Source organism: Platichthys flesus, chromosome 14 (genome assembly GCF_949316205.1).
Source record: "Platichthys flesus chromosome 14, fPlaFle2.1, whole genome shotgun sequence".
Taxonomy (NCBI): Eukaryota; Metazoa; Chordata; class Actinopteri; order Pleuronectiformes; family Pleuronectidae; genus Platichthys; species Platichthys flesus.
Window position 1 is genome coordinate 23274176 of NC_084958.1, and position 25770 is coordinate 23299945.

Below are 25770 nucleotides of genomic sequence, written 5' to 3' on the forward strand. Positions count from 1 at the left end.
AAAACAACCCCCGACATGAGCAGAGAGGAGAGGAGCTTTGAAGAGGACGTTGTTGGACACGCAGCCCCGCCTCCTCCATGTTAGTGGATGGGACATGTACACAACTGAAAACTGAAAGTACACCTTCAACACATTTTTCTCAAAGATGATTTCTGATATTTAAGGTCTTCATTTCTCACTGATGCTTGTTCCAGTGTTTCTGATCAGGCCGGTTTCAGTCAGCTATGTGATGATATAAAAACAAGGTGACACATCACGACTGGCAGCTGACACTGACTCACGATTGGTCCAGAGCCCTCGACACCGAAGCTCCACCCCGAGTTTTTGCTGCTGCACAGACTGACCCACAGTGACAAGATGGTGGCGTACGCATTCAAGATATTTTGGCTTCGTTTCAGGCTGGAAGGAGGAAGTGGAGCCGCGTCGTCCATCTTCATATAAAGTTTATGGTGCACAGCGAGGAAGAGGGCGGAGTCACACCTGTACATCCCAGGTGTGATCGACCGCACAGGTGGGAAAATATGGAATGAGACAACTGACAAGAAAACACATTTTTACAATCAGACAGCCGGCCCACGCTGCAGAGCACACCCAAATGAAAACCAAAAAAAGTTAAAGAAAAATATTTTCAAAAGCACAACATTAAGGTTTTTTTTTTATATCCTACATCCAGCTCGATAGCGACATTAATAGTTCAACAGGATCAATATATTTTTATAATCATTTTCAAGGTACCTCTTATATTTTTCTGAGTATTTACAACTGTACAAGCAAAGCACACACTTCAAAGTGCACATATTTAATACAGTATTGACTAGTTTTGCATTTACAAGGTTTTATATTTTTCCCCCAAAAAAAGAAAACAACCTGAAACGATTAAACAAGAAGGAAAATCAAAACGATTCTTATTCGTACATTTTACAAAAACAAACAAAAAAAGCTAAGTGGAGAGAAACTGCTGTTAGATTTGTCCTCTCTCTCTCTACCTCCCTCCCTCTCTCTCTCTCCCTCTCTCCCTCCCTCTCTCTCTCTCTCTCTCTCTACCTCCCTCCCTCCCTCTCTCTCCCTCTCTCTGTGTAAGACTTGTGACGTCTAGTACGACTAAATATTTTCCACGTGTCACACTTTAACATTTGGGGATTTTTTTTGTGAAAAGAAATAAACTCTATGCTTTTCTTGTATAAAAGTTAAGGCAAAGTCATTTTTCAAGTTTAAATAAAATTCAAGTTTCTCAAACACTGGATGGATTTATTTTTTTTACATTTTGTGTAAAGATAGAGACATCGACGCATCTCTATTCTTTTTCTTCTCCCTACAAAAAAAAAAAAAACGAAATGAGAAAGAAAAATAAAAACTTAATGATATTTCTCATGGAATAAACAGCACTGGTTTACAAATAAGTGGATATGGTGAATGTTCATGTCTTTTACCATTTCCACCAATGAGACAAAGAAAGGGAAAAATAATAATTGACCCATCCAAGTGCATCTCAGTCCTTCAAAAACAGACAAACAAAAATCATTATAGCAAACTCAAGATTTAGCGTCCAAATCAGAAGCAGCTATGAGCGGGAGCACGGCTCTTTCATGAAGCTTCCCTTCTACACACGGCTTTTCTTAGTGGAATTTCCCAGAATCATTATTGTTGCAGGAAGACTTTGGCGAGACAGACGAGGTCCCACGTCGCGTAGGTTTAAAGATACCGTGTATAGTACAGTGGTTATTATTATTTTTTTATTATTTCCTTTCTAGTTTTGTAAGGATTTTGCATCTGAAGGGAGAACTTTGAAAGATAAACCCGAGCACACGACTGAGGAGCAGGGAGTGGTTCTCTCTTCCAGCTTGATACGTCCCAGAAAGCAAATGTTTTTAATTGGTTTTATGTGTTGGCTTTTTTTTCATTTCTTTTATTTCATTTTACCCACTGATCACATTATTAGACGACAGTAAAACATCCGGGATTTGCCAAAGTGGCTGCTACAGAAAACGGACGTAACCCATTTCGACCCAATCAACCACTTCCCTGCCTGAATCTGTGATCTTGCTACTTTACTCAGAAACACTTCCACCAGCTCACACGTCACAATCCCGACCTCGGCGGACGGTGTTTACATCTCCATCCTGAACCTCGGGCTCCTGGTGAGTAAGAGGATGTCAAAGGCTGTTTTCCTTTACTCTGTGCTTTAAGTTTAACCTCTGTCGGCTGCAATTTATTCGAGAAGACAGGACTCACGTAGCAAGAAGAGACTGTGTGCTTCGGTAAAACTTTCCCAATGTTGCTTTTTTCTTTTTAGTTTACAAGAAACCGTTATAAACTCGGGACAAATCAACATGTGAAAAACTCAAATGAGAAGAAACTGATGAGAACGTGTCTTGAGACAAACGGGAACAAAAGGAAAAAACAACCCGAGTGGTTTAGACTCAACACTGAGGAGAAAGGAGAAGCTGCACATCATCACTCCAGAGACGGACCCTACAGGACACGGTCAGATGTCCCTCATCACGTTCCTGCTGTAAACCCGCCTGACTCCTGTCGGCCAAAATCATTACGTTGTTAAACATGAGCCACGAGCAAATAATTCACACTCCAACATCTCAAACTAAGCCCCCCCCCCCCCCCAAGAAGACCCCACTCTTCATTTAACTTTTTCCTAAAAATCCTCTCGTCTCACTTTCAGTTTTCACCAAAGCAGCCTTGCAATGAAAATCCTCACTGACATAAAACCAGAGGCAGAAAAGCTAAACCAACTCGTGCCCCTCCACTAGCAACACATCCTTCAGGGAAACATAAAAAAAAACTAAAAAAAACTAATAACTTCAGTGACGAGCCGTCGGGACTAAAACCAGCTGGACAGAACCGATGCTGCAGAGCGTCCTGCACCACAGTGTGTTCAGGAATCCACAAGGCAGAGTGAGAAACACCAGAAGGCTTCAGCTGCTGTTTCTTCAGAGATCGAGTTACCGGGTCCTTCAGATCATTTGCTCCTGGAAAACTGGATTTGCATCTCGTTGTATTCCTCGGTGTTCAGGATCAATTCCCTTTTCTTTTTTTTTGCCTCAGGTAGGAAAATCTAATACATTTTCCTTGAGAAAACACAAAACAGTGCAAATTAATTTCTGCAGATGCAAATCAAGTATTTCTATAGATAGTATGAGATGAGTTGTACTAACAGATTCCAGGAGTCGACACCTAGCACCATAAGTCGGAGAAACCAGTAGAAACATGCCACTGTCACCACGCTGTACCAAAAACTCGACCCTACGCTCCTCACCGACAAGTGTCCGGATGAGAGCGAGTGGTCATTTCCAAACTGGTTCAGACGAGAACTGAAACCAAGGTTTGTCCCTAAACCTGCGTCTTTCACATGTGCCTGCTGATGGTCAGACTCCACAGGTTTCGATAGGATGTGAAACCTTTTCTCAAAAAGGGCAATGCCAAGAAAACTGAGCTTCCCCTGACTTGTTAAATTTCTTCACACCTCAGCGAAATGTTTGTTAGCGGTATCCAAACCGCTCTTCCTGCCTGACGCTAAAACCGACACTGGTAACGCATCAACAAGCTCTGCGACGTAATGAGCCGGTCAGCAGTGTGAGCAAAGAGCAAAGACAAGCAGAGGGAGGCGATTCTGTACAGACACAACGATCAGTGGAAGAAACCGCTGAGGCGACGCTTTACAGCAGTCACTGTACCGACAGTCTGCAAACACAACGCCACGAGAGAAAAAGAAAAGTCATCCGCTGTAAATGGATCTGGAACAAACAACCCAGAGGTGATGTAAACCGAGGAATCCAGAGTCTTGTTGTGATGAGAATTAGATGTGAAGTTGCATACGAATGTGATTATGTATTAAAAAACACGTCTGCTAATAAGGACCCATAATTAAGCTACATCACGTTGCACAGCAGTGCCACTCAAAGTGCAAACAGGCCCGTCGCTTTGAGAGCCAAACAAGGTGGAGTCTGTTGTGCGCACTTTTTCCCCATCATCCACGAGGGCGGCTTCCCACAATGCCCTGCTGCTTCACACACACCAGACTACTCTAATTCCACAAGGCCGTCTGGACAGAATGAATACGTTTCAGTGTCGTCTGTGCCAACTTGCAGACTGACACAACTACGCAATGCAAACAGAGAGAAGGAGAAATAAAAGTGAAATAAAAGAAGCAAATAAATAGAGTAAAAAGAATGAAACGGTGCTCTACATGCACAGTAAAGTGCTTTTTGTCTGCAAGCCCTGATCAAGAAAAGAAGGCGTCCTCTTGTGACTGGTGATCTGGGATATAAGTATTGAGTAGCCCTGACTTATATTTCCTCTTTTTTTTTTTAAACGCATCAGTGGAGCATAGTGGGGAGGGGGTCGGCGGACTTGGGAGGGGCAGGGAGTCTTCCTACTGCGGAGACTTGGGCGGGGTGTGGTGGGAATCTTTGCTTGGGGTTTTCCCTGGGTGTGGGGGCGGGGAGGCCCACCGCCCGGCCGGCCTTCTGCCCTCCCTCGGGGGTCTGCCCGGGGTGATGGCCGCAGAGCCGGTTTTGGAGGAGGGAGGGTGTGTCTCTCTGAACTTGGTGTCGCCTGCATTGGCCGAGGCGTCCGGGCACTTCCTCTCCTCGCCTGCAGGGACAGCGCAGGGTGGCTTGGCTTCCTTAGGGGTCGGTGGGTGCTGTAATGTCGGGCCGTCCTTCACCCGCTGGCAGATCTCGGCGTAGGACGGCTTCCTCAGCTCCTGGCAGGGAACAGCAACCACTCAGTCTTTAAACATTCTGCTCGTCCGCTGACTCATCACTTTCATAATCAATCAATCTCCCTCTTCAGACCTGTTCATGCGAGTTTGTGTTGTTATTTACGTTTCCACCGTGATGCAGAAAAACAACAACCGTCTTTTCTACCATCACAGACTCTGTCTTTACCGTGTTTTGGTTTCAGACTGATACCTGTGTGCGTTTTAAGAAGCAACCGTTTTTTTCCACCATGGAAGTGTGAGAAATGGAATCGTCTGTAATCAGATTTAATACAAACGGTGCAGAATTAAGGAACGATTAATTTACACACTTTTATTCACACTAGGATCGATCTGTCTGTGATTGAGACGTCTGAGGAGGGATAAGCATTAAAAACAGGGTCTGGAGAGGAGACTGAGGTGAAAAGGGTAAAGGAGAAATCAATACTGACTGTGGCAGCGCCGTTGACTTGCACTGATTTGCTTGCAGTGGAAGGAGTGCCAGGAACTCGCTCCACGGACGACTGCACCTCCTTTGGCTTCACCTCCACCACCTTCACCTCCCTAAAGCGGTAAAACAGGATGCATGGTCATGAATTCGCACCAACAATCTAGATAAGAGAGATGAGAGACAACACAAGCCACAGACGAGCTAGGATATCCCAGCAGCAGTCATGGAAATAATTTGTATTTTACCGAAGAAAAAACTGTTGTCAACAGACATGACAAAGTGTAACCTCACCTTTTAGCTAAAGCTGGAAAATATAAGCTGCCAGCCTGGAGAACTCAGTGCTGGGAGGTGCCACGCACACGCAGAACTTACAATTTACTTGCTAAACCTTAGTGATCTGGGTTGTCCAACTATGAGCGATGACTTCAGCAGAGGCACAGACACAGTTTAAAAAAAATGGCTTCTTAAAGACGCGGTGCCACCGAATGATGTTTGGGACACTCACGCTGCGGGGAGGGAGGGAGCAGGGCTGTGCGGTGGGCCGGCAGCGGGGGTCAGGGCCGGGGTCGGGGGGGTCGGCGAGGGCTGGAAGTTTGTAGGCTTCGGGGAGGTGGGGGACCGAAGTGGCTCTTTAATGCCGGCTGGGGAGAGAGCTGCTCCAGGAGCGGACTCCGCACTTACATTCTGCAAAGACACAAGAAACGCACAGACACACACAGGAGATTAAAAAGTGATTACAAAGCAAGTTGCGGTGTCCATGCAAACACCAGGCCCATCGCTCAGAGCTCGAGGTTAAAACCGGTCCGTACCCGTTCCTTGGCTGTTCCGACGACCACGCTGCTGGCCAGTCGGTTGTCGAACACGTCGTCTGTCTTGAGCTGGCCGGCTGCTCCGGGCAGGGGGGGGAAGCTGGAGAGGCCCAGCTCGAAGCTGGGAGACGGGGGTTTGGGAGGAGGCGGTGGCGACTGGGGCGTCACTCTCTGCATGACGGCAGCAAACACGGAGTCAAAAGGACACAACAACAACTTTGCGACACAAACAAAGCCGAACTACGAGCAGCAGTGATGAAAGTGAGAACAGCTTTGAACTCATAAAATACTGTGAATAACGACAATACAGATAACTTTCACCCTGCTGTCATTGTCGCCACCAAGGACAAAGAGATTTAAGAGAATACATAATAATCAGCTTCAATAAAAAGACACAAAAAATAATACTTACTGTAAACTTTTCATCCCTCTTTTTCCTAGAAGCAGAAACATTTTTCCTTTAAAAAAGAGAACATCTCCATTTACAGACTTCCACTCAGTGAATCAATGACTTTACTTCGATCAAAGTAAATACTGATTCCACATTCACCACTTGTCTCCCCGCTGTCCACACTTCTCTGGAGTTTATGAAAGCTTAATTCAACCATGAAGATAATTGTTTGTTTTAGAGACATGCAAAATGTTCTCCTCACCACTCTCACACATTACCAGAACATTTACATCTCACGTAAAGAAACATGTCAAACGTGATGAGACCTTTGCTTTCTGCAGCAAAAAGATTAAATGTTCTAACTTTTGTGATTTTCACTATAGACAGATCTATAAAGGATAATTAAAGCAACATTTAAAACTGTTAAGATGTACCTAGTGGTTCTTATCCATTGAGAAACATGACGTACCTTCCTCGACCGATGCCCAGGGAGTAGTCTGTGGATGTGGGCTCAGTTACTCGCCCTGTGCCGACGGTGTCCCTACGGGGGAAGGCCGCGGTGGAGGGTAACCTCGTTCTGGGCTGGCTGGCGGGGAGTCGTGTCGGCGGGCTGCTGCGCACACCATTGAGCCTCTCGCTGGGGAAGCTGGGAAAGAGGGCCGGGCTGTCCAGAAGCCCTGTGCTGCGGTCCGCTGTCGGGAGGGTCGGCCTCAAGTGAGGTTTACTGTGATTCCTGCAGGGAAACACACACGTTCACGTGAAGATGAGAAACATGACGCAGCATAAACCAGCACGAAGCTGCTTTTAGGAAACAACATGAACTCTGGACAATGTTTTCTTCTGAATCTTTATCTGAGAAGACGGAGACACAAACCTGTTCCTGAGCGAGTAGTGTCTGACAGTGAGGGGGGACGTCGCTGGTTTGAAACTGTGTGATGTCGTAAATCCGTTGAGGAACTGGTTGTTGTGAAATGGGGCGACCTGGTTTAGAGAAAACAGATTAATAACAGACTAATGCTTTATATGAGTGTTATTTTGAAATTTTGTAGCAGGGCATAGCTTAAATATTAGGTTTTTCAATTTAAGAACAAACTGAAGGACTGAATTAAAGAAACAAACTGTTTTTAATGTGCCACTCGGCAGCAGACATTACATTACATGTTTGGAGCTCACCAGCGTGGGGTCGATGAAGCTGTGTGTGGCCGACCAGGCCTGTGGCGTGATGAGGCTGTATAAAGGGAACTGCTGCTGGGGGCTGTACACCGGCGGGATGTAGTAGGACGTGTAGCGCTGCTGGGCATACGGGTTCACCTCCACCGGCCGGTAACCGTTCTTTGGCATGAATGTGTTGATAGCGATTGCCTTCGCCTTGATCCTCGCCTGCGCAACAGAGCATGAAATGAATGCCAGCCATTACATACTGAGGCCCAGAGTTCAGTGCATGTCTGAAGCTGTGTTGTGTTGCTGGTCTTGGTGTAAGGCTTCATTTGTATACGTGTCGGGTGGAACTCAGTCTGTGTGTGTTTGACCAGGCAGCCTACCTTAATCGGCTTCCCTTGGAAGGTCTTCACCTCCTCCCGCAGATACTGATATGCCTTTATCCAAAAGTAAAGTGGACAACACAACATTGGTAACAATTAGTTTTTATGTAATCAGGAACATCACAGTAAGAGATGACTCTTTTGTAAGAATCAAAATAAGGCATACAAAAAAGAATGAACAAAACATTTTAAATCAAGGGTGAGGCTCAGACTGATAACACTAAATGCACATGTTTCACTTGTTACCTGTTGTGCGTCCGCTTCTGATTCAAAGGTGATGAACCAGTTGTCGTTGTAGGCAAATTCACAGTTGATGAACTTGGGTAAGTTGTCTCCTTTAAAAAGAGCCTCGACCTCCTGCGGCACAAAACAGCAGGTCAAAGGTCAAAGGAGGTCACAGAATCAACTACATCTTCAATTTAGTATTTGTCTTTAAAGTCCAGAACTACCAAGACTTTGAATAGAAGGCTAACAAAGAAATGTGACGTGACGTGAAACTTTTAATCACACATATAAGATGTTTATATTAGATATGTTTGTCACTTCAATGCACGTGAGCGATGCCTGTATTCAGAGGCAAACCTGTTAAGATTCACACTCCAGGTCTTTGCTGACTCACGCTGACTTGAAAACAAGGGTCAATGATCAGCTTGTTAGAATAAAGCACATTCACTGACCTCGATGGGCGTGGTCTCTGGAACCTCCCTGAGGATCACGATGCAGCGGTTCTGATTGGGCCGCACCTTCTCCCCCTTCTCATCCACCTGGACCAATGGCAGAGCTGGAGGAAAACAGATGAATGAGCTTTAGATGGTAAAAACGGAGAGAAGCGTTCGCAGATTGTGATTTAGAATAATCTAATTTAATGGATGTTTCACATTATGCCGTCTATCACACTGAAAAATTGTTGATGAGTGTAAACGTGAATTATTAACACATGAGGCCAAACAACAGCGCCAATGAATTTGTTTGCAGCATTTCATCAAAGGAGGTTTTCACCCTGAAAACAAACTGAACAGAGACCGACTCTTAGTCTAAGGAACCTTTCACACCTGATACTGGTCCAGACTAAACTGAGAAGTCAGGGAGTCCAAAACAAACAAGGAAGGAGTGAAACCCCCCTTAAAATTAATTTACAAAATCTTTAGAGCAAAGGGCCATGAACTATAAGTGTAGCTTCCACGCAGATAGGATTCCTTTAGCTGGTAAATTAGGTGTGTATATAAATTATCGAACAGCAGTCGAGCCTCAGCTGGATGCACTTCAACAACCTCTCCTGGGAAATCAACCTCAAACACAATGCTGAAAGAAATACCGGCCAGTTTGTCTCTTCAGCAGATAAAGCAGCCACCTTCAAAGTCCTGCTGCACTAATGAAATCACACACACTAATGAATGTTGGCAGCAAACCAAGACAACACACACCATCACAAGTCTGCTTTGATTGGCTCCTAATCGACGTTCAACTCACATCGTAAAATGTCGACGATCAGCTCGACATCGGTGCTGAGCTTCTTGACATGGTCCAGGTTGGCCACCGTCACGATTGGCACGTACTGGTCGCTGTCCATCTGGGAGATGAGGTACATGTCACTGGCCAGATTCTCCCTGGGAGACAAAGGAGAGCGGCAGCAAAGGTTAGTGACACTTTCATTCGCGGCTCAGACAGTGAAATGTCCTGTTGTTACCATGTGGTGTTGAAATTTGAAATTTTAACGGTTGAGTGTGTTTGAGTCACACCTTCCTCACACGAGAGACGTCACATCAAACCTCACTAAATAAATAAAAATAAACATCGAGCTGCTTTGTTTTACACGAAGAGGAAGGATTTGGGAATGTGAAGCGTTGCCCTTCTGCACACAAGTGCAAACTCTCGAACCATCTCTTGTTCACAGCTGTTGCCCAATCTGCTGCTTTACTTATTCAACTGCCGAGTGGTTTTCTAAACAGCCACAGAGCTAATTACACTGTCTCCAGATATTCTCTCATCTCTTTTGGTGCCCCCGACTGAAGGTTTGGAGAAGCTACTTTACTTAAAACAGACTGTAAAGTTTACTCTGTTACTTTTCCAAGCTGACAAACAGGAGGAAGGAAAAAGTATTTTGTGAGGCCGCGATTCCTCCCAAAACCGGGAGAGCCACGCCTGACGCCCACAGAGAGAGAAACATGAAAACAATACTGCAACTACATATAACTGTCTAAATTAGGAAGTAATTTATTAATCATGATAATACTGCAGGTTTCTGCAAGTAACCTTTAAGGCTTTTAAGACAGAAATGAAAGCATCATGCTGTTCAAACCAGGATCAATAATATTTCAGGACGCAGAGGGGTTTCTCCACTGAGTCGACCTCGGGAGCCTTTCTGGTCTTGTCTTCCTTTAGTGATCACTAAGGAGCAGACATTTTTCTTGCTGTGGCTCAGTTTAAGTGCTTTCCTCCATTAGCAAGTGTGAAACAGCTGCCGAGACACCACAGAAATATGAGGCTGAAAGGTTGGCCAATGAGAGGTTCAGTAGAATATTTGTCCTTATATCTTGGGTCTCTCTTTTAAAAATTTAGAATATGATTCCATCCAAAGCACAGCACCACAAACAATGCAAGATGACGCATGACAACATGACTTGAGTTCTGGTCTTTTCAAAGCTCTCTGTAAATTTATACATTTTCATGTCAGAAATTCCACCAGAGGCTCATTGAGATATAGAATGGAATAAAGTGTTAAAGTTAAATTACTACGGTAAACTCACCGGGAAAGACAGAACTCCAGGGTCTTCTTCAGGTGCTCCCTCAAGCCCTCCTGGGGATTCTCAGGCTGGGGATCACTGCCTGCTGACACACATACAGGAAATATCTTCGTAAAATAAAGAGCAGTACGGGTAACCTCTGAGCCTGGGAGCAGAACATGTTCAAGACCAATGAGATGTAAGGTTGAGTAAAACAGAATGACAATAAACGCAGGATGTGGGCGGAGAAGAGCAGAGGCAGTGAGAAACGAAACATCTACTGACGTGAAGAAGTAGAGGAACAGGAAAAAAGGTTTACGTTACATTTTTAGAGCCCAAACACTTAATCTACTGGTCGCTGCAGAGACTAAACTGTAACAGACATTTTAATAAACACATTGTACAACCCCCCCCCCCCCCATATACTGATCTGTGACCAGCCCACAGCCTGCTCCTACAAGCAACCAGTCACTAACCAGCCCACCTGTGTGCCCAGGCTGTCCGGGCTCGGGGTATTCTGGATAGGCTGGCTCGGCGCACTCCAGGGTGACGGTGGCCGCGGGGGCCGGCTCAGCCAGCATCACTGGAACCGGTGGAGGCTCATCTGGGCCGGTTAGTAGTGGCTCCTTGTAAGCCTTGTCTTCACTGCCCTCATAGCCTGTGACAATCAACAAGAAGAATTATAATAATTATTTAAGTGCCTCGTGTTTGAGATCAGTTTCTGAAGCCGTTATCAGACATCGACTCCAGAGAACATTTTCCATTTTCTTTCAGATATGAAGAACACAGCAGGAAACAGAACACGCAGGTGATAGAACGATGGATAAAAGGTTTCCGGTCTGTCCCGTGTTTGGAACGCCATCAACACGACCACTGCTCTACTCTCTCACATGGCCTCACTGGGACATTATCCGCAGTTTCTACTTAGGATCAGGAAAACTCCAGAGAAAGTGTGCAGCAACTGACTGACATTTGCGTTTTCCACATACAGCAAAGCCAGAAGAGATTGTATGGAATCCAGTGCACGTCTGAAAGCAGCTTAAAGATGAAAGATAAATCTGTACATTAGATAATTAATGCCTGATGCTTATCTCAACAACTGACATCACAAGCTCATCCCCTTTTTCTTCTTTGTCTACAAAGACGACATCTTTCCTAGTCTACAACATAAATAAAACAAATAAAAAATACATTTTAATAAAGTAATCTAGGCAGGGTGTGTTCAGCACAAACAAAGGTCGGGTGAAAACACTTTGGCTGCAGTGATAAATTAAGGAAAAAAATCCAAGTAGTGTTATAATCCTCAATTTTATATGAAAAATATTATCGCCATAATATGAATTTTTGGACGGCTAAGCCTTCATCCCTGAAATTTAAATAATTCTTGCATTTGTTTCACAATTAAAGTCTACTGCAAAAGTAAAGAATAACAATTTGTAAGTCACTTGAATGGTTTTAATGTGAAACATCTGTAAGTGGTGACATAGTAAGACAGGACCAAGTTTGTTGAGTTGACAAAATTAGTGAAAGCACAACACACTGAACATATGTGAATTAAAGAAAAGAGGAAACGAAGGAGGTGACGCAGGCAACACTACCAACACTAAATTAAAAAAGGGAGATGTCTCAATGAAAAATGATAAACGTTGCTTGCAGAGTGGATGTGACGTAAGGCAGTTTCAAATAAAGGTCTCGTTGCTCTTTAAGTTTAAGTACATGAGCAGATCGCCTACTTCTCTCTTAGTGACGATTAAGGTGAGACGTTCCATCACAAATTCTCTTTACAGCTAAAAATGTTAAAAGAAATTCAATGGTTAAAACTTAGAGGGAATGTCGTGAATTAAATCCATGAGTCCTGGTGCTGAGCTGTAAACACCCTCATCACTGAGAGATCTTTATTTGCTCAAAAGGAACAAATAAAACTATCAACCGAGTTTCATTCCCTGATGACACAAAGTCACAGTGAGTCTGTGGAAACAGGCGTCTGCATGAATGGCCTGACTCTGCTACGTCACCCAACTTCTGCAATAAATTTTCCACAAATGTCTTCGCAGACAGAGAAGACGAAACAGGCCAGAACGTCAATCAGACTCAAATGCAGACTAATCAATAATTTGTGTTTCGCCACCACATCCAGGTTGCCTCTGCACTGGCTGTACTTGGCTGGGCACATTAGAGTGAGTGATTATGGTCATTTGTGCCGAGGGAACAGCGACTGCAGTCAGAATATTCATAGCTCATACTAAATTGAGCATGAATGATTAAAGAGGTGTCTTGGCATGATGAGAAAGTGACAAGAATAGACAAAGGCAAACTAAAATTAGTGTTTGGGCCTTGCTGTTATTTTGCTCATAGAGTATCACATATATATTTATAATTTGGGGTATAGGTTGACAGATGAGCAGAAGATTGGCTGCTTTTACTTTACTCCCTTCAGTAGCTCAACTCCATCTGACCCCACAACTTCAAATGACTCATCTATTCTGTTCATTGTTGGAGTCAAAAGGACAAATTAATTATCCCACTGTTCACTTCTAACTCGAAATTACTATGTAAAGTGCCTTGAGATAATATACCTTGCTGGTACTATATAAATAAAATTGAAATTTAATAGAATTTAATATCTTTGACTGCGTTAATCAAATCATAGCATTTACTATTGTTATAGATGAGGTCATGACATTTTGTTTCCCGAATTATCGGCTGACCTTCTGGGCCGGGGTCAGCCAAACTATCGCAGCCTTCCTTCCATGGCTGCAGGGTAGCAGTTGTGGTGTCAGCACTCCCGCTTGGGTCCAGGCTAAACATGTGGTTGGCCCATGCCTTCGCATTGGGGTTGAGGTCTGAAACCTTGGCGGATTCCTGTGAAGAGACCAGAGACGTAGGACAGTTGTTAGTCAGATGTCAATTCAAGCCAATGTTTACCTGTTCTTCAAAAAGGAGGGTACAGTGCAAAAGAAGATAAATACTCATCAACTCATTGGACCAGACCTTTGTGGACTTGTCAGAATTTTTATTTTGCATATATAACATTGTGTTTTGCTTCAATCATGCATTCTACAGCTGTGTCCAGTGCTACTTGCTGTTTGTTTTTACCGTCCAGAGTCAGAAGCAGTATTTTCACGTCGTGAATCAAACGCATCTTCCCTTTTTTGCTTTTGTTCCCTTATTAATGATTTACACACTGTCTCCATTCAATATAAATATGTATGTATTAGGATTAAATTAATCCAAAGAGATGTGAACTGCTAATTTGAATATATTGAGTTTTTAAATACAGCTGTAGCGTCCCTGCAATTTGATGTGTTTATATCTTCACATCAAAAATACTCAACATATTCATACAAAAATTAAGATACATAAAATATGAATTAATTTGAAGTAAAGACAAAACAACAATGTAAGAACTGATGTAACATAACCATCGAGTATGTGGGACAGAAGATGCAGGAGACCAGGAGACAGGTCAATCACCGGGAAAACAAAACTGAAGTTTAAAATAAAACATGCTCCCTTCTCTTGAACAGATTTTGTAAGTAAGTAAATAAGGTAACTGAGCACAACTGAGGACTGTTCCAAGTGACTGAGGAACACGCATTGTATCCAGACTGACTGGGAAGACTTACACTACCTTATCCCTTGCTTGAGAAATCATTTGACTGACAATCACACGATCAATTATATTTCTGCTTCCTCAGTCCAACAAAATCTGACAGGAACTAAGTTACCAGTACAATCTGACAGGGACCAGGCCCATTCACCCTGACCACCTGCTGGGCATACTCACAGAATCAAAGCAGCAGTTGAGAACGCATGTCTCACAGGCTAACAGACTGTAACCCAGAGCCGTGGTGAGAGCCAGCGTTTCATTTAAGTCCTGAGGCAAACCGGGCCAGGCGCTTCCTGCGCTCGGTGGTATTAGACTCCACTGCATCCAATCCATGGTTCACACTCTGAACTGAGTGAAAGTATCTTCACAGGCAGACCCCAGACCAGAATTGTATGCCTTAAGCCATAACCGGGCTCCTTCAAGTGAAGCATCCACCACCAGCACACCTCTTTAAATCCCCCCCCCCCTGGTCAAATCACAGCCACGCTCTGTCTGGCCCCTGAGATCCAAGCGGCTCGGTTCGTACAGCAAATCTGATATCTGCTGAGGCTCCGTTGCCTCGGTGGGCTGGGCTGACGTTGCAAACGCTGACTGGCTCTCCTGCTGCCGTTAAACATAATTCTCTGCTTTTGCTTTGTCGCTGTTGCAGTGACTCACTCTCCAGTGAAATACTGGAGCTGAGGAGGGGGTGTCGAGTTGCACACCTGAGCTCAAACGCGCTGAATCAACCCTGAGGCATCACTCAAATTAAAATGGGCCCTCATGAGCCTTGGTTTCAATAGATTATTCTGCTAGAAGAAAGGCTTTGAAAACCTGGTTCTTATTCAAGAAGCTGCAAAAACAATAAGTGATAGAAACAAAAGAAGAAAGAAAGATATTCAAGGAGTGACGAAAGAGAGGTAAGCCTGACCTGGTGCAAAGATGGCTATAAACAAACAAACAGCGATTCCTGGGTCGTATTTCACAATCGCTGAACTAAAAGATAATTTGGGATGCGTTTGGCCAGACAGACACCCCCCCCACCTGTGCTAATAATCCAGCCCTGCACTAAAGTAAAACTCCCACTCCAGCCCCACTGGCTGCCATAGAAACTGCTGCTGACGTCCCCGGATGTGAGCGTAGTGGGCACCGCTTGACCTTTCAAAATTTTAAAATGTTCCCTTCCCTCACAAAGGAGGGAAAGGTTAGCTGCCTCCCTGATTGAGGGTGTATTTTGGGAGGAGATGAGACGATGTGATTCATCATGAACGGTGGACAGAGACAAGTTATTGTTAGTGTCACCGGATGCCGGCCGGTGTAGCACTGGTTTTATTGCTGCGCATCTCGGATGAAGGCGAGCTTGCCGCCGCGGATATAAAGTCTGGGAGAGCAGAGGCCTTCAGGGGAGAAAGCAAAACAGCTGAATTTGGATTTATCCATCGTTCTGCACACCTGAGGCTCATCATCCCTCTCTGACAGCTACAGAGCTGCAGGAGACACTGGGCTAGCTGAGTGCTGAGCATTCAGGACTAAAATGCATCTCTACGGCTGTAGCATGCTTCATCCTGAGCACAAGTTACTACGCAGCTGATTTAATATAATATGAGCATTTCAGCTATAGCCGCTTTCAGACAAGCACTATCTGGAGGGGCTGTATGTGAGAATGCAAATGTGCGAGTTAATTGCTCAAAGCAGTTTCTTGAACTCTCCTGCCAACCCCTGTTAAATTGTCAGGGAAATGTCCAAGTGAAAATACAGTATATTATTATGTATGATATTTTTATGGCAGTTTTTGATCATTGACATATTTGTTTACAAATATCTGTTATTAAAAACTGGGGCACATGGCTTACGATGAGACTCTGATCCCAGTTTGAGTCATTATCTCTTTCCAGTCTTAGTCCATAACTGATGCGAGTTTACATGCAGGGATATAAATAGGTCATGTTCAATTTCTGGTCTGTTTCTAACACATATGTGCAAAGCATATGGTGTATCATTTTGTCTGTGTGTGTGTGTGTGGTTTGGTAGAACCACGTTGCTTGTGTTACTAAGGCACCAGTTTGATTTGGAGCTAAACTACATTTCGATTGCTTAGATGAAAGAATTAGATTTCTATTCACCTGAATTATCTTGCTCATGGCACATGACCAGGATTATTTAAAAACTCTATATTCTAATTTCACAAGTCCTATTTTTGAAGTGATATTTTAATTAATTATCCCAAAGTTAAATACTGCAGAAATGAGATTGGAGCCTTATCAATTGGCTCTTTTATCTAAAGTCTGAGGAAATAACTTAACCTTCAAAGTCACTTCCCGTTCCCGATGTCCAATACTGTTCATTTTACAGTTTTCATACATTTCCTCTTGTTCATGATTTTGGCTGCTGTTCTCCGTGAGGTCCACTGGCAGCAGCATGTGAATCGTCTATAAACATAAAATGAGCGATTCCAAAGATAACCTGGACTGAACTTGCGCCTTTTATGACTTTTTAATAACGGAAACTGACTTTGCTCAAGAACCTTCACATCCTGAACTGTGCATATTCAACCCCGGAGGCAGCATCTTGGGTCCCAGGCCGCTTATCACACCTCTAATCCCGGCTTGTAATGAGACCTACAGCCTAGGGCATTACCCCACTGGACTCGACAAGGACGAGAATTTCCCCTTCCCTTTTGCTGCCAATCTTCTTTCCAATCTCGAGCATGCGTAAATGAGAGCGGAAAAAGACAGTGGGCTGTTTCCATTTCTTATTTTAGCTTTATAACTTTTTCTTTGCCTGAAGGCCATCCACTTACTTCTTACCCATTTCCTTAGTTCCACATTCTTTCCTATTTAAAAGAGGTTGATTGAAACCCACCAGGGAAACATGACGACACTTCCCTGAGTTTGCTTAGTGACAAATACTGGTTCGCTCCCTCAATCCATTTCCCTGGGTTTCCTCTATATTGAAGCAGCAGTTGTGTTTTGCTCTAAAAACACGAGCAAGCGAGCTCTCTGATCCGAGGAAGAATGATTTAAGGCAGTGAAGCCTGTAAAACAGGGAGGGATCTGGAATCTGAACAAGCTTAAGTGCTGGTGCAAAACATTGCTTAAGAAAAAAGAGATTATTAATCCAAACCAAGAACCTTGTGGCACAACCTGTCAAGAAAAGCTGCCACCAAGACACACAAGCAGGACAGTGGTGGAAACACTGATCTGACAGCACAACACACCTTGGGGAGGCTCAGACAGCCACTTTAATTCACCACCGACCTTCATTGTATTGTCTTTGCACTAGGGATCCATGGGGGGGCGGGTCTTTAGGCGTCACAACCAGGATTTACCAGTGTCTTACTGAAGATGGTGTAGTATCCCACCATGGTCACCACATTTAGCCCTGACATTCTTTGCAAAACTCACATGATCCTCTGAAAAGGAACAAAAACTCGGCCTATGACAGAGGTTGTGCTTAAAGAGGTTCACATACTTATACAAGCCTAGGAAATGCCTAAATGCCCAACATGCCGGGTGGGACATCGGCAAGAGCACGAATCTACTGTATTTACCGATGTAATACTACGTCTGCTAAGTAAATTAGTTTCTTCTATTTCATTTTTGAAAAGAAGAAACTACTGTGTTCACACATCTTCTCTCCTGGACTTCTACGAACGTAGAAAAAAGGGGGAAGCCAGGTCATACAACAAAGAAAGTAATCATCCCTTCATACAGTAATCATGCACGTTCAGTAAAACCCTGACCTGTCAGCGAAACAGGTCTGAATAAAGTAAGCCACACTGAAGCAAAATTATTTTAACCTTTTAAAAATTAGCAGCTTAATTTAATCTAACTGCTCAGGAAGAACACGTCAGACGCTTCCTCTGCACCTTGTTTTATGGTAAAACTGCTTAGAATGACCCAGTTACACAGCTTTACACCTCTGAGGTCAAGGTGGGGCGATGACTGACGGCAAGCGCAGCAGTAAAACATCGGCTCAGAGGGAACACGGCTCCTGAATGCAACCAGTCTAAAAATAGTTTCCAAAACATGAGTTACAGCAACTCTGCTGGATGTTTCCTCTGCATTGATGAAACTATCGACTTGGGTTTAAGTTATGGCAAAACTCTGATTAACACTCACGGTGACCTTTCGCAGTTTCAGACACACTCTCCCTTGTAACAATGATAAGCCAATCATTAAAATTAAACTAATTTAAATGTCTAAACATCCCCATCAACACAAGGGCTCTCACAGTATGATAATCAGTTACAGCCTCAGAATTAACCACTTTAAAAATGACAACTCAAGTGTGAGGAAAAGCAACTAAGACAAAATCACACACACATTCAACAAATAGAAGCATAACAAGACAAAGGGCCAAGTGAACACCAGGAAGAAAGAGGGACCACACCCACACCCTGGCTTACTGTGATGATAGTAACCGAACATCTTGTTTTTCAGACACTTTTTGACGAGGCCTCGGTTTAAGCTCCAGCTTGTTTGGTAGACAGTGCGTAATGTCGTGTTGACACATCCCATCCATGGGAATCAATCATCAACTGATGCACTGCTGCACCCACGATGCACTGCTCTGTTTTTAAAGTCCTGGCTTTCATGCTCCAACAAGGAACAAAATGTCACGTCTATGATCAATAGGGCCACTACAGGCTCATGAAAAGAGAGAAATAAAAACAGGTCATGCTTATTTAGTTACAAGAGCTGCCTCTCTGTTCCTTCACATCTCTAGTATACATAATCAGTGTGGGAAATCCACTCTATTCAAAAGCAGGCTGTGACTTGGAGACTGCAAGCACCCAGTCCGGACATAATATCATCATTAAAACATAATAACGCTAATAATTGTTATCTAAGAGATAGGGTAGTGGATCAAATCTTGAGTTGTGGCAAGACAGCTTAAAAACAGACAAAACTAGAATGTCAATCAGTACAGCCCCTACCTCAACGGTTCCTGAAATTCAATATGCATGAGACTGGATCCTCGTGTCAATACATCAAGATTATTGGACCTTCAGCGTAAAAAAACAAAAACGTGTCTGATTTGTGTAAAACTCACCAAATGGGAGTTCTCTTTTGCCTCTTGCACTTGCTGCACCTGTGGTTCAGCTACAACTTTCGTGTCCTGGTCAGAAGTCATGAGCCGTCTGCTTCTTGGCTCCTCAGGGAGAAGTCTCTGCGTCACCAAGTAAGCTACAGGGGGGCAGAGGGGACGGACAAGTTAGATTCAAGAGCACATGTTTATCACAGAACTGTGGCATCATACCAGTTGTAGCACGGGGAAAAGGGAACAGTGTCTCACAGATGGCTGAACTTTCAAACATAGCACAAACGCCTCTGGAGAACATCCATCAATCAAAATATTGTTTTACTTACAAATGGGACTTGTTTTCATTGCTGGTTTGTGCAAACAATACCATGTAGTGAATATCTTCTAGATGTGTAATTGAAAAGCTGCTCATAGTCTCATTCAGACATGTTTTTATTAACCATCTGTTGCCCTATGTCATTTAGGTTATATCCTAACTTCTTATGTATTGACACAGGTATCCATATTTTGTGTTTATCACTCTGTTATTCTAAAATCACAAAAGCGACACGGGCAGGTATTAATCTAAGTTTCTCACCACAGGGATAAATACCTGTGATGGATTTTTCGTGGTTTAATGTAATTTACAGATGCAGTTTTGCAGTTGGTGACTTTTTTTTTTTAACTGTCAACAGCTGCCAACACATCGGTCTCACTAAAGCTGTGAGCTACGGAAAGAGAGGAGGGACATTGGGGTATGGGACTGATCTCTTGACAGACAGGTTTTACAGAGTTTAAAACAAATTTAAAACAGGGAACAGGAAAATAAATTATTACACATCTATTACACAATCCAACTGATATCTATGCGACATGAAAAATAAATGATGCATTTAGATTCTAATGAGGAAAGCTGAGCTCATGGCTTATATATGGTGACCAACATGCATCAACATAAATAAAAGTCAAACTTTAGACTAGATACTACTTTGTCCACATGAGTGTTTTGGCTCCGTATCAGTTTGAATCCCCGTCCATATTAACACAACTGAAGAAGAATATTACGAGGCATGTGTGTTCCAGTAAACACGGATTGTCCGAATAGCAGCTTGTGTGTTCCACATGTAAACACAACAGCAGTTAGCAAAGACAACAGGGTCAGCAAAGCTCGTAATTGATTATCCGTGTTGCGTTGTAAACTGGTAGCCGAGGCTAATGACAGTGGTTTTCTTCCGATAGGAGTCTGACAAATCAAGGAAGGCTTTGTCGAGGCTGCAAAGACCCAATCAGCAAAGGATTGTGAGTGTTAATGGATAGTTTACAAAAAAAACCTGTCGGTCCAGAATATTAAACACAGCCCAGAGTTTTCTCACTAAAATGTGGCCAGCAGCGCTTCCAACCCTCTGTTTGAGTAGCTCTAAAACATCTAGTGTGGACGCCAGCTGATCTGTAGCATGGTTGATGAATTTTCAAATGAAATAGTATGGATGTGGCCTTAGACTGTTTATGAACCTATGGAGACTACATGTTGCAGCTCTGGTGCGTGGATCAGGTTTTCAGCATCACTAATTCATCTCTACGGCTGCAGTTTCAGCACCAGACATCCTAATGATGAATCACTTCCACTACATCTGACCTCAGCGTCACACGGTCGCAGGCTAGAGAGGAGGAGGAAGCTCCACCGAGTCCAAACACCACTGGCAACACCTTCTCTCCTGTCCCCATGGGGCTGTTTGTAAAGCAGCGATAATGCAAGCACAACAATCGGGTGCCTGTCTCTGACAGAGGCCTTGTGTTTGCATACAAAGCAGAAAAAGAATGGCATGGCTGTAAGCTGGTGACCTCTGATCCACATACTGATTCCCATACACAGCATGAGTGTGTGTCTGTGTGATGCAGTTGTGATTATTGGGGCTAAAAACAACTCTTCTTTAATTCTACTCAGTCATCAAAACAGCTGTTGTGTGATAAACGTCTCTGAACAGTTCACTTAGACCCTGTTCACCATCAGAACTGTACACACCCCATGGCACTGTTAATGATGCAAATACCGGGCTGTAGAGAAGTATTTAATCAAGTTGTCTGGCTGCAACTAACAGTTAATAACATTTAGGGTTATTCTTAAATTTTTAGTTTAACAATTTATCAACAGTGTCTATAAGACAAAAAAGGAATGCTAAGGTCAATGTGACATCCTCAATGGTGGTTCTTTGGTTATTTTTAACAAAAAGCCCAGAATCAACCAAATATTCAGTTTACTATAATTCCTGCAATCTGTCTCGTCTGTGACTCACACATCTTGAGAACTCTTCATCTTCTCGTCTTCACATGTGTACTGATCAGGGCCCAGTGACGTACAGTGTCGAATTTGATGCGATTTGGACAAGCAACATGGTCAATATTAATAAACTTTGAGTGAACTAGCAACAGCTCATTAAGCATTTTACAGTTTCAGTAAGAAAGTTGCAACCAGCATCACCACAGGTCAAACTAACAGCCGATTCCAGACGGGCATTTAGTCCATTACAACTTTATTTGTGTGTCACATGAATCTATATACAACTGTCAGAGCCAATGAGCAACAGCCAACAGCTATTTATTTAAAAACAAAACAGTTTTGCTGTTGCTTTGTTGGGGGGTTAGAGTTGTATTGTTTTGTTTTGTTATGTTTGTTTTTGTGATGTGTATTCTGTGTAAGCACCTGTGAGCCACTTTACAGAGTCAAATTCCCTGTTTGTGAAAACTTACTTGACCAATAAACCTGATTCTGAGTCTGAAGGTGAATTATTGCTTCAAAACATAAACGTTTAATCTGCACACTGGTTTTTGTGTAATCCTGCTGATAAACAAACAACCCAACCGACAGGGGTGTAAACACTACCTCCCAGGCGGACGTAATATCCCTTGAAAAGGAGCCTGGTGGAGTTTTCTTGTCAACAAACACGGTCTGTTTACATCCAGTGCAGCAAATCATAACACTTTGTGTGTCCAGTGTTTCCCCAACAATTGTGCAGGCCAGGCCAGTGGGAGCCCCCACAAAGCCACTAAAAAGACTGGGAATCTCCACTGGTTGATTTCTAATATTTGCGGTTCAGGATTTTTTATGAAACTAATTCCAGTTTGAATCTAAACAAGATTCTCTGAAAAGTGATGCTTAAAACTGGACAGTTTACAGTAACTTTCATAAACTTGTGCATGGTCAACATCTGCTTTATTAAGTGCAGATGCGCTCGGTGTAAAGTGAGCAACCATGAATATGAACACATCCAAAATATGACATGTACACAAACAGCATCTTCAGTTTATTATAAACTAAATTAGATTAAGAGTCAAATCAACATGCCGTCAGTGTAAATAAAGCGCACCTAATGTAAACACAACTAATACCTCAGGGACAGTTTGCTGTGATTGTCTAACAGAGCTTTGGTCTCGTCAACTGCAGCTGGGATACACACAACACACACACACAAACTGTGCGTGATGCTGATACACATCTGAGTACAGGTTTGGCAATCGCCATTTCACTGAAACGTTTGTGTGTTCATCTACTGTGGTGTGATTCTGGTGAATTAAACTGAGCAGGTGAATATCCTCACATCAAAGTTGTTCATGCAGAGAACTGGATGATATTAATGAGCTCCAACACATGTGCAGAGTATGTTACAATCCTCACTGGTGGGATTAAATCTAAATTATTGATATTAGTCACGCTCAAATACACAGCTATTCTAAGCTGTTGGTGTGAGGAAAAATAATCTACCTTACAGCACAGTACGTGTATAAAGAATACAGTGGCGTTTGTAAAGATTGTGGAGCATCACACAACTCCCGACAAGGTTTGCAATGCGGTGTGACCCGGCACATCCCATAGAAAGGCTGAACCCGGTCAGTGTGGGCACATATCCACTACAGATCCACTGAATCATAACATCTCGACGAGGCCTGGCCCGAGACACACGCCATCTCTCCACCCTGCATCATCACAAGAGGGGATTCACAACGCAAACCGGTTCAGAAACAACCCCGAGAGTGAACCCCTCTGGTGACAAATGCATCAGTGGGCCAACGAGGCTATTTCTGGTGACTAGTCTCCGCTGGTGGAGGATGGTCACCAGGCATCTTGCATGTCCCTGTGGGGGTGGGGGGGGGGGGGTGAACCAGTGTTTATCTCCATCCAGACCTGCTCCAGCCCCGTGTTTGGGTCCACTTCCCCACTCACACGCTGCAACTACAACTAAAGACGCAATGCAGGCGCCTTCAGGAGCTGCCACCGCCGAGCCAGGCTGCAGCTCACACATGCCATGCCCAATGCCAAGGGCCGCGTGCGGGCTTCCTGCGAGCGAAGTGCAGCCCGGAGGACGGTAATAAAGGAGCTATAAAATGGAGGCTGCGAAACACACCGCGATGACACCGTATAAAGTTGATATGGGTCTGGAAAGTAGCAGCCGCGTCTCATTGGGCTGCGTGCAGAAGCATCCAGTGAAAGATGGCGACCTCCGGCGTGATTTCGCGGATTCCCCCAACTACCCCCCGCCCCCCCTCAACCTTTCCAGACGGAGTAATATCAAGTTAGCAGGCGAGCTAAGTGAAGCTAAGTGAAGCTAGTTCCACAGAGCGGTGTTGTGACGGCGCATAGCCGGGTGTCTGGTGCGGACTCACCTGTCACTTCTCACAGCGGGGCGACGCTAACACTTTGGCGGCGGTGGCAGCTGCTGGTGGCGCCGGGCTGAGGCCTTGAACTGGCTTCCAGGCTAAATACGCAGGGTATTAGCTAGCAGGCTAAATCAAGCACGCTAGCGTCAACCAACCGGCTTACCGCTCTGTGCCACACCGCAAATACAGGTCAGAATCCCGGGTGGAACAGCCACGGCGGGTCGTAGGACGATGCAAAAGCGACGCCCCCTCCCAAACAATGACTTTACAAAGAAAAAAAACAAAACAAAAGAAAGAATAAAAGCTGCTCCCCCCCCGACCAGCACTGCAAGCTAGCTGAGACGTAGCTAGGTGGCGAGCTAGCTAGCTTGCCTATCAACTTCGTGCAGTCGGGCTCGATAAATCTGGCGCCTGGGGTTTTCACAGCGAAATGCTCGCGGTGGACAGCGGTGCTCTGCGGGAGAGGGAGTCCGAAGAGCCGGGCGAGGATCCCTGTGTGAAGCCGGAGAGAAGCCGCTGCTCGCCGGGAAGGTTCAGACACTCGTTAGCGCGACGGACGACGCCAGGAATGGAGAAGTAGCTGTTTCCTTTCCCTTTCGAGTGCAGCGCGAAGATCGTCACCGCCGTAGGGATGAATCACTCTGAGGCACCTTTCACAACGATGGTGATAACAAAACAGTGGGGAGAGGGACAATTCAAATGAAACAAAGAGAAACAATGAAGGACTCGACTGTTTTAAAACATAATAACATCAGTGGTTGAAGGGGACAGAAGCCGCTGCCATGTCATAAGAATTTCACTGCTCCGATGTCGCTGTCATCGGTGCATGTGACAATAAACTTCGATTTGATTTGATTTGATGCAGAGAACCCTGAACATGACTCAAGTGCTGTTTTTGTCATATATATATATATATATATATATATATATATATATACAGTCCTGTACATGAATCAGAATCAGAATAATTTGTATTGCCAAGTATGATTGCACATACAGGAAATTGCCTTGGTGTGTTCGTTGGTCTTACTTTGCCTTCTGTTACACAAAAACCTTGCTTTTAGACTTTTTAAAGTAAAACATTAAATAAATGTTTATATATATCAACATAAGAACAGTAATAATATGTGCAATGAAGAAAATAATATAAAAGGGCCAAGATTACATATCAAATCTTAATCCATTTTTATTTTATTTTTCACTTTATAAATTTCGCTACTCAAGTAAGTCAAAATAAATGTTTTATTATAGTCTCTTAGTGTCCAATCAATTATAATACAGAATATATCTGTCGGCAAAAGAAACGGAGGATGAAATACTAGTAACATGTACTATTGTGTCAGCTTGTGTGTTAGTGATCCTTATGTCTGTCGTTGTAGTCCTTTTGTGTTTTGGTGTCGTTTTGTATCTGTCTCTGTTGACATTATGTAATCATTTTGTGTCTTTTGTCATTTTGTTACTTCTTTTCATGCTTTCATGTAATTTTGTCTATTTGTATCCATCCCTGTAGTTATTTTGTGAGTATTTGTATTCATTCAGTTGTCATTTTGCATCCGTCTCCATGGTCTTTCTTTGCCTTTTTGGCATCTTGCTGTGGTTGTGTTGTTTTTTTAAGGATTGTGTGGCCGGTCGACCAGTCCAGTAATCCACGCACACTGTTTATACACCAGTTATTGATTCACAGGAGCCACTGGGCTTCTTGGAAAAACACCTCACTCATCATACATGACCTAATAACTGTGTTGTTGTGTGTTGCTCATGTATGGGGACCGGACGGTATGGGCGTCAAAATAAAAGTGTCATGGAGGATACAAACTAAAATTATAGATAAAGATAGAGTCTAAATATGAACCATTAAATCCATGTTCAACCAT

The 25770-nt window shown here is 43.7% G+C and overlaps 1 protein-coding gene across 4 annotated transcripts; it reads right to left on the reverse strand.

Annotated features, from left to right (window-relative positions):
- Positions 1–1015: 1015 nt before the first annotated feature.
- larp4b (La ribonucleoprotein 4B) lies at positions 1016–24673 on the reverse strand. 4 transcript variants are annotated; one of them, XM_062403555.1, is made up of 17 exons: positions 23903–24673; positions 19274–19407; positions 13338–13491; positions 11114–11287; positions 10654–10735; positions 9377–9513; positions 8584–8687; positions 8153–8263; positions 7907–7960; positions 7539–7745; positions 7240–7346; positions 6835–7098; positions 6387–6411; positions 5975–6145; positions 5671–5849; positions 5167–5278; positions 1016–4720 (listed from the first exon to the last, which is right to left on the reverse strand). In XM_062403555.1, exons 2-17 carry the CDS (start codon positions 19352–19354, stop codon positions 4388–4390), a joined length of 2295 nt encoding a protein of 764 aa, XP_062259539.1. In that variant the 5' UTR covers positions 19355–19407; positions 23903–24673; the 3' UTR covers positions 1016–4387. The 4 variants fall into 4 exon arrangements, with proteins under 4 accessions (XP_062259539.1, XP_062259537.1, XP_062259540.1 ...); XM_062403553.1 differs by having other exon boundaries at positions 6387–6432; XM_062403556.1 differs by having other exon boundaries at positions 10654–10732; positions 23903–24672.
- Between the last annotated feature and the right edge of the window lie 1097 nt (positions 24674–25770).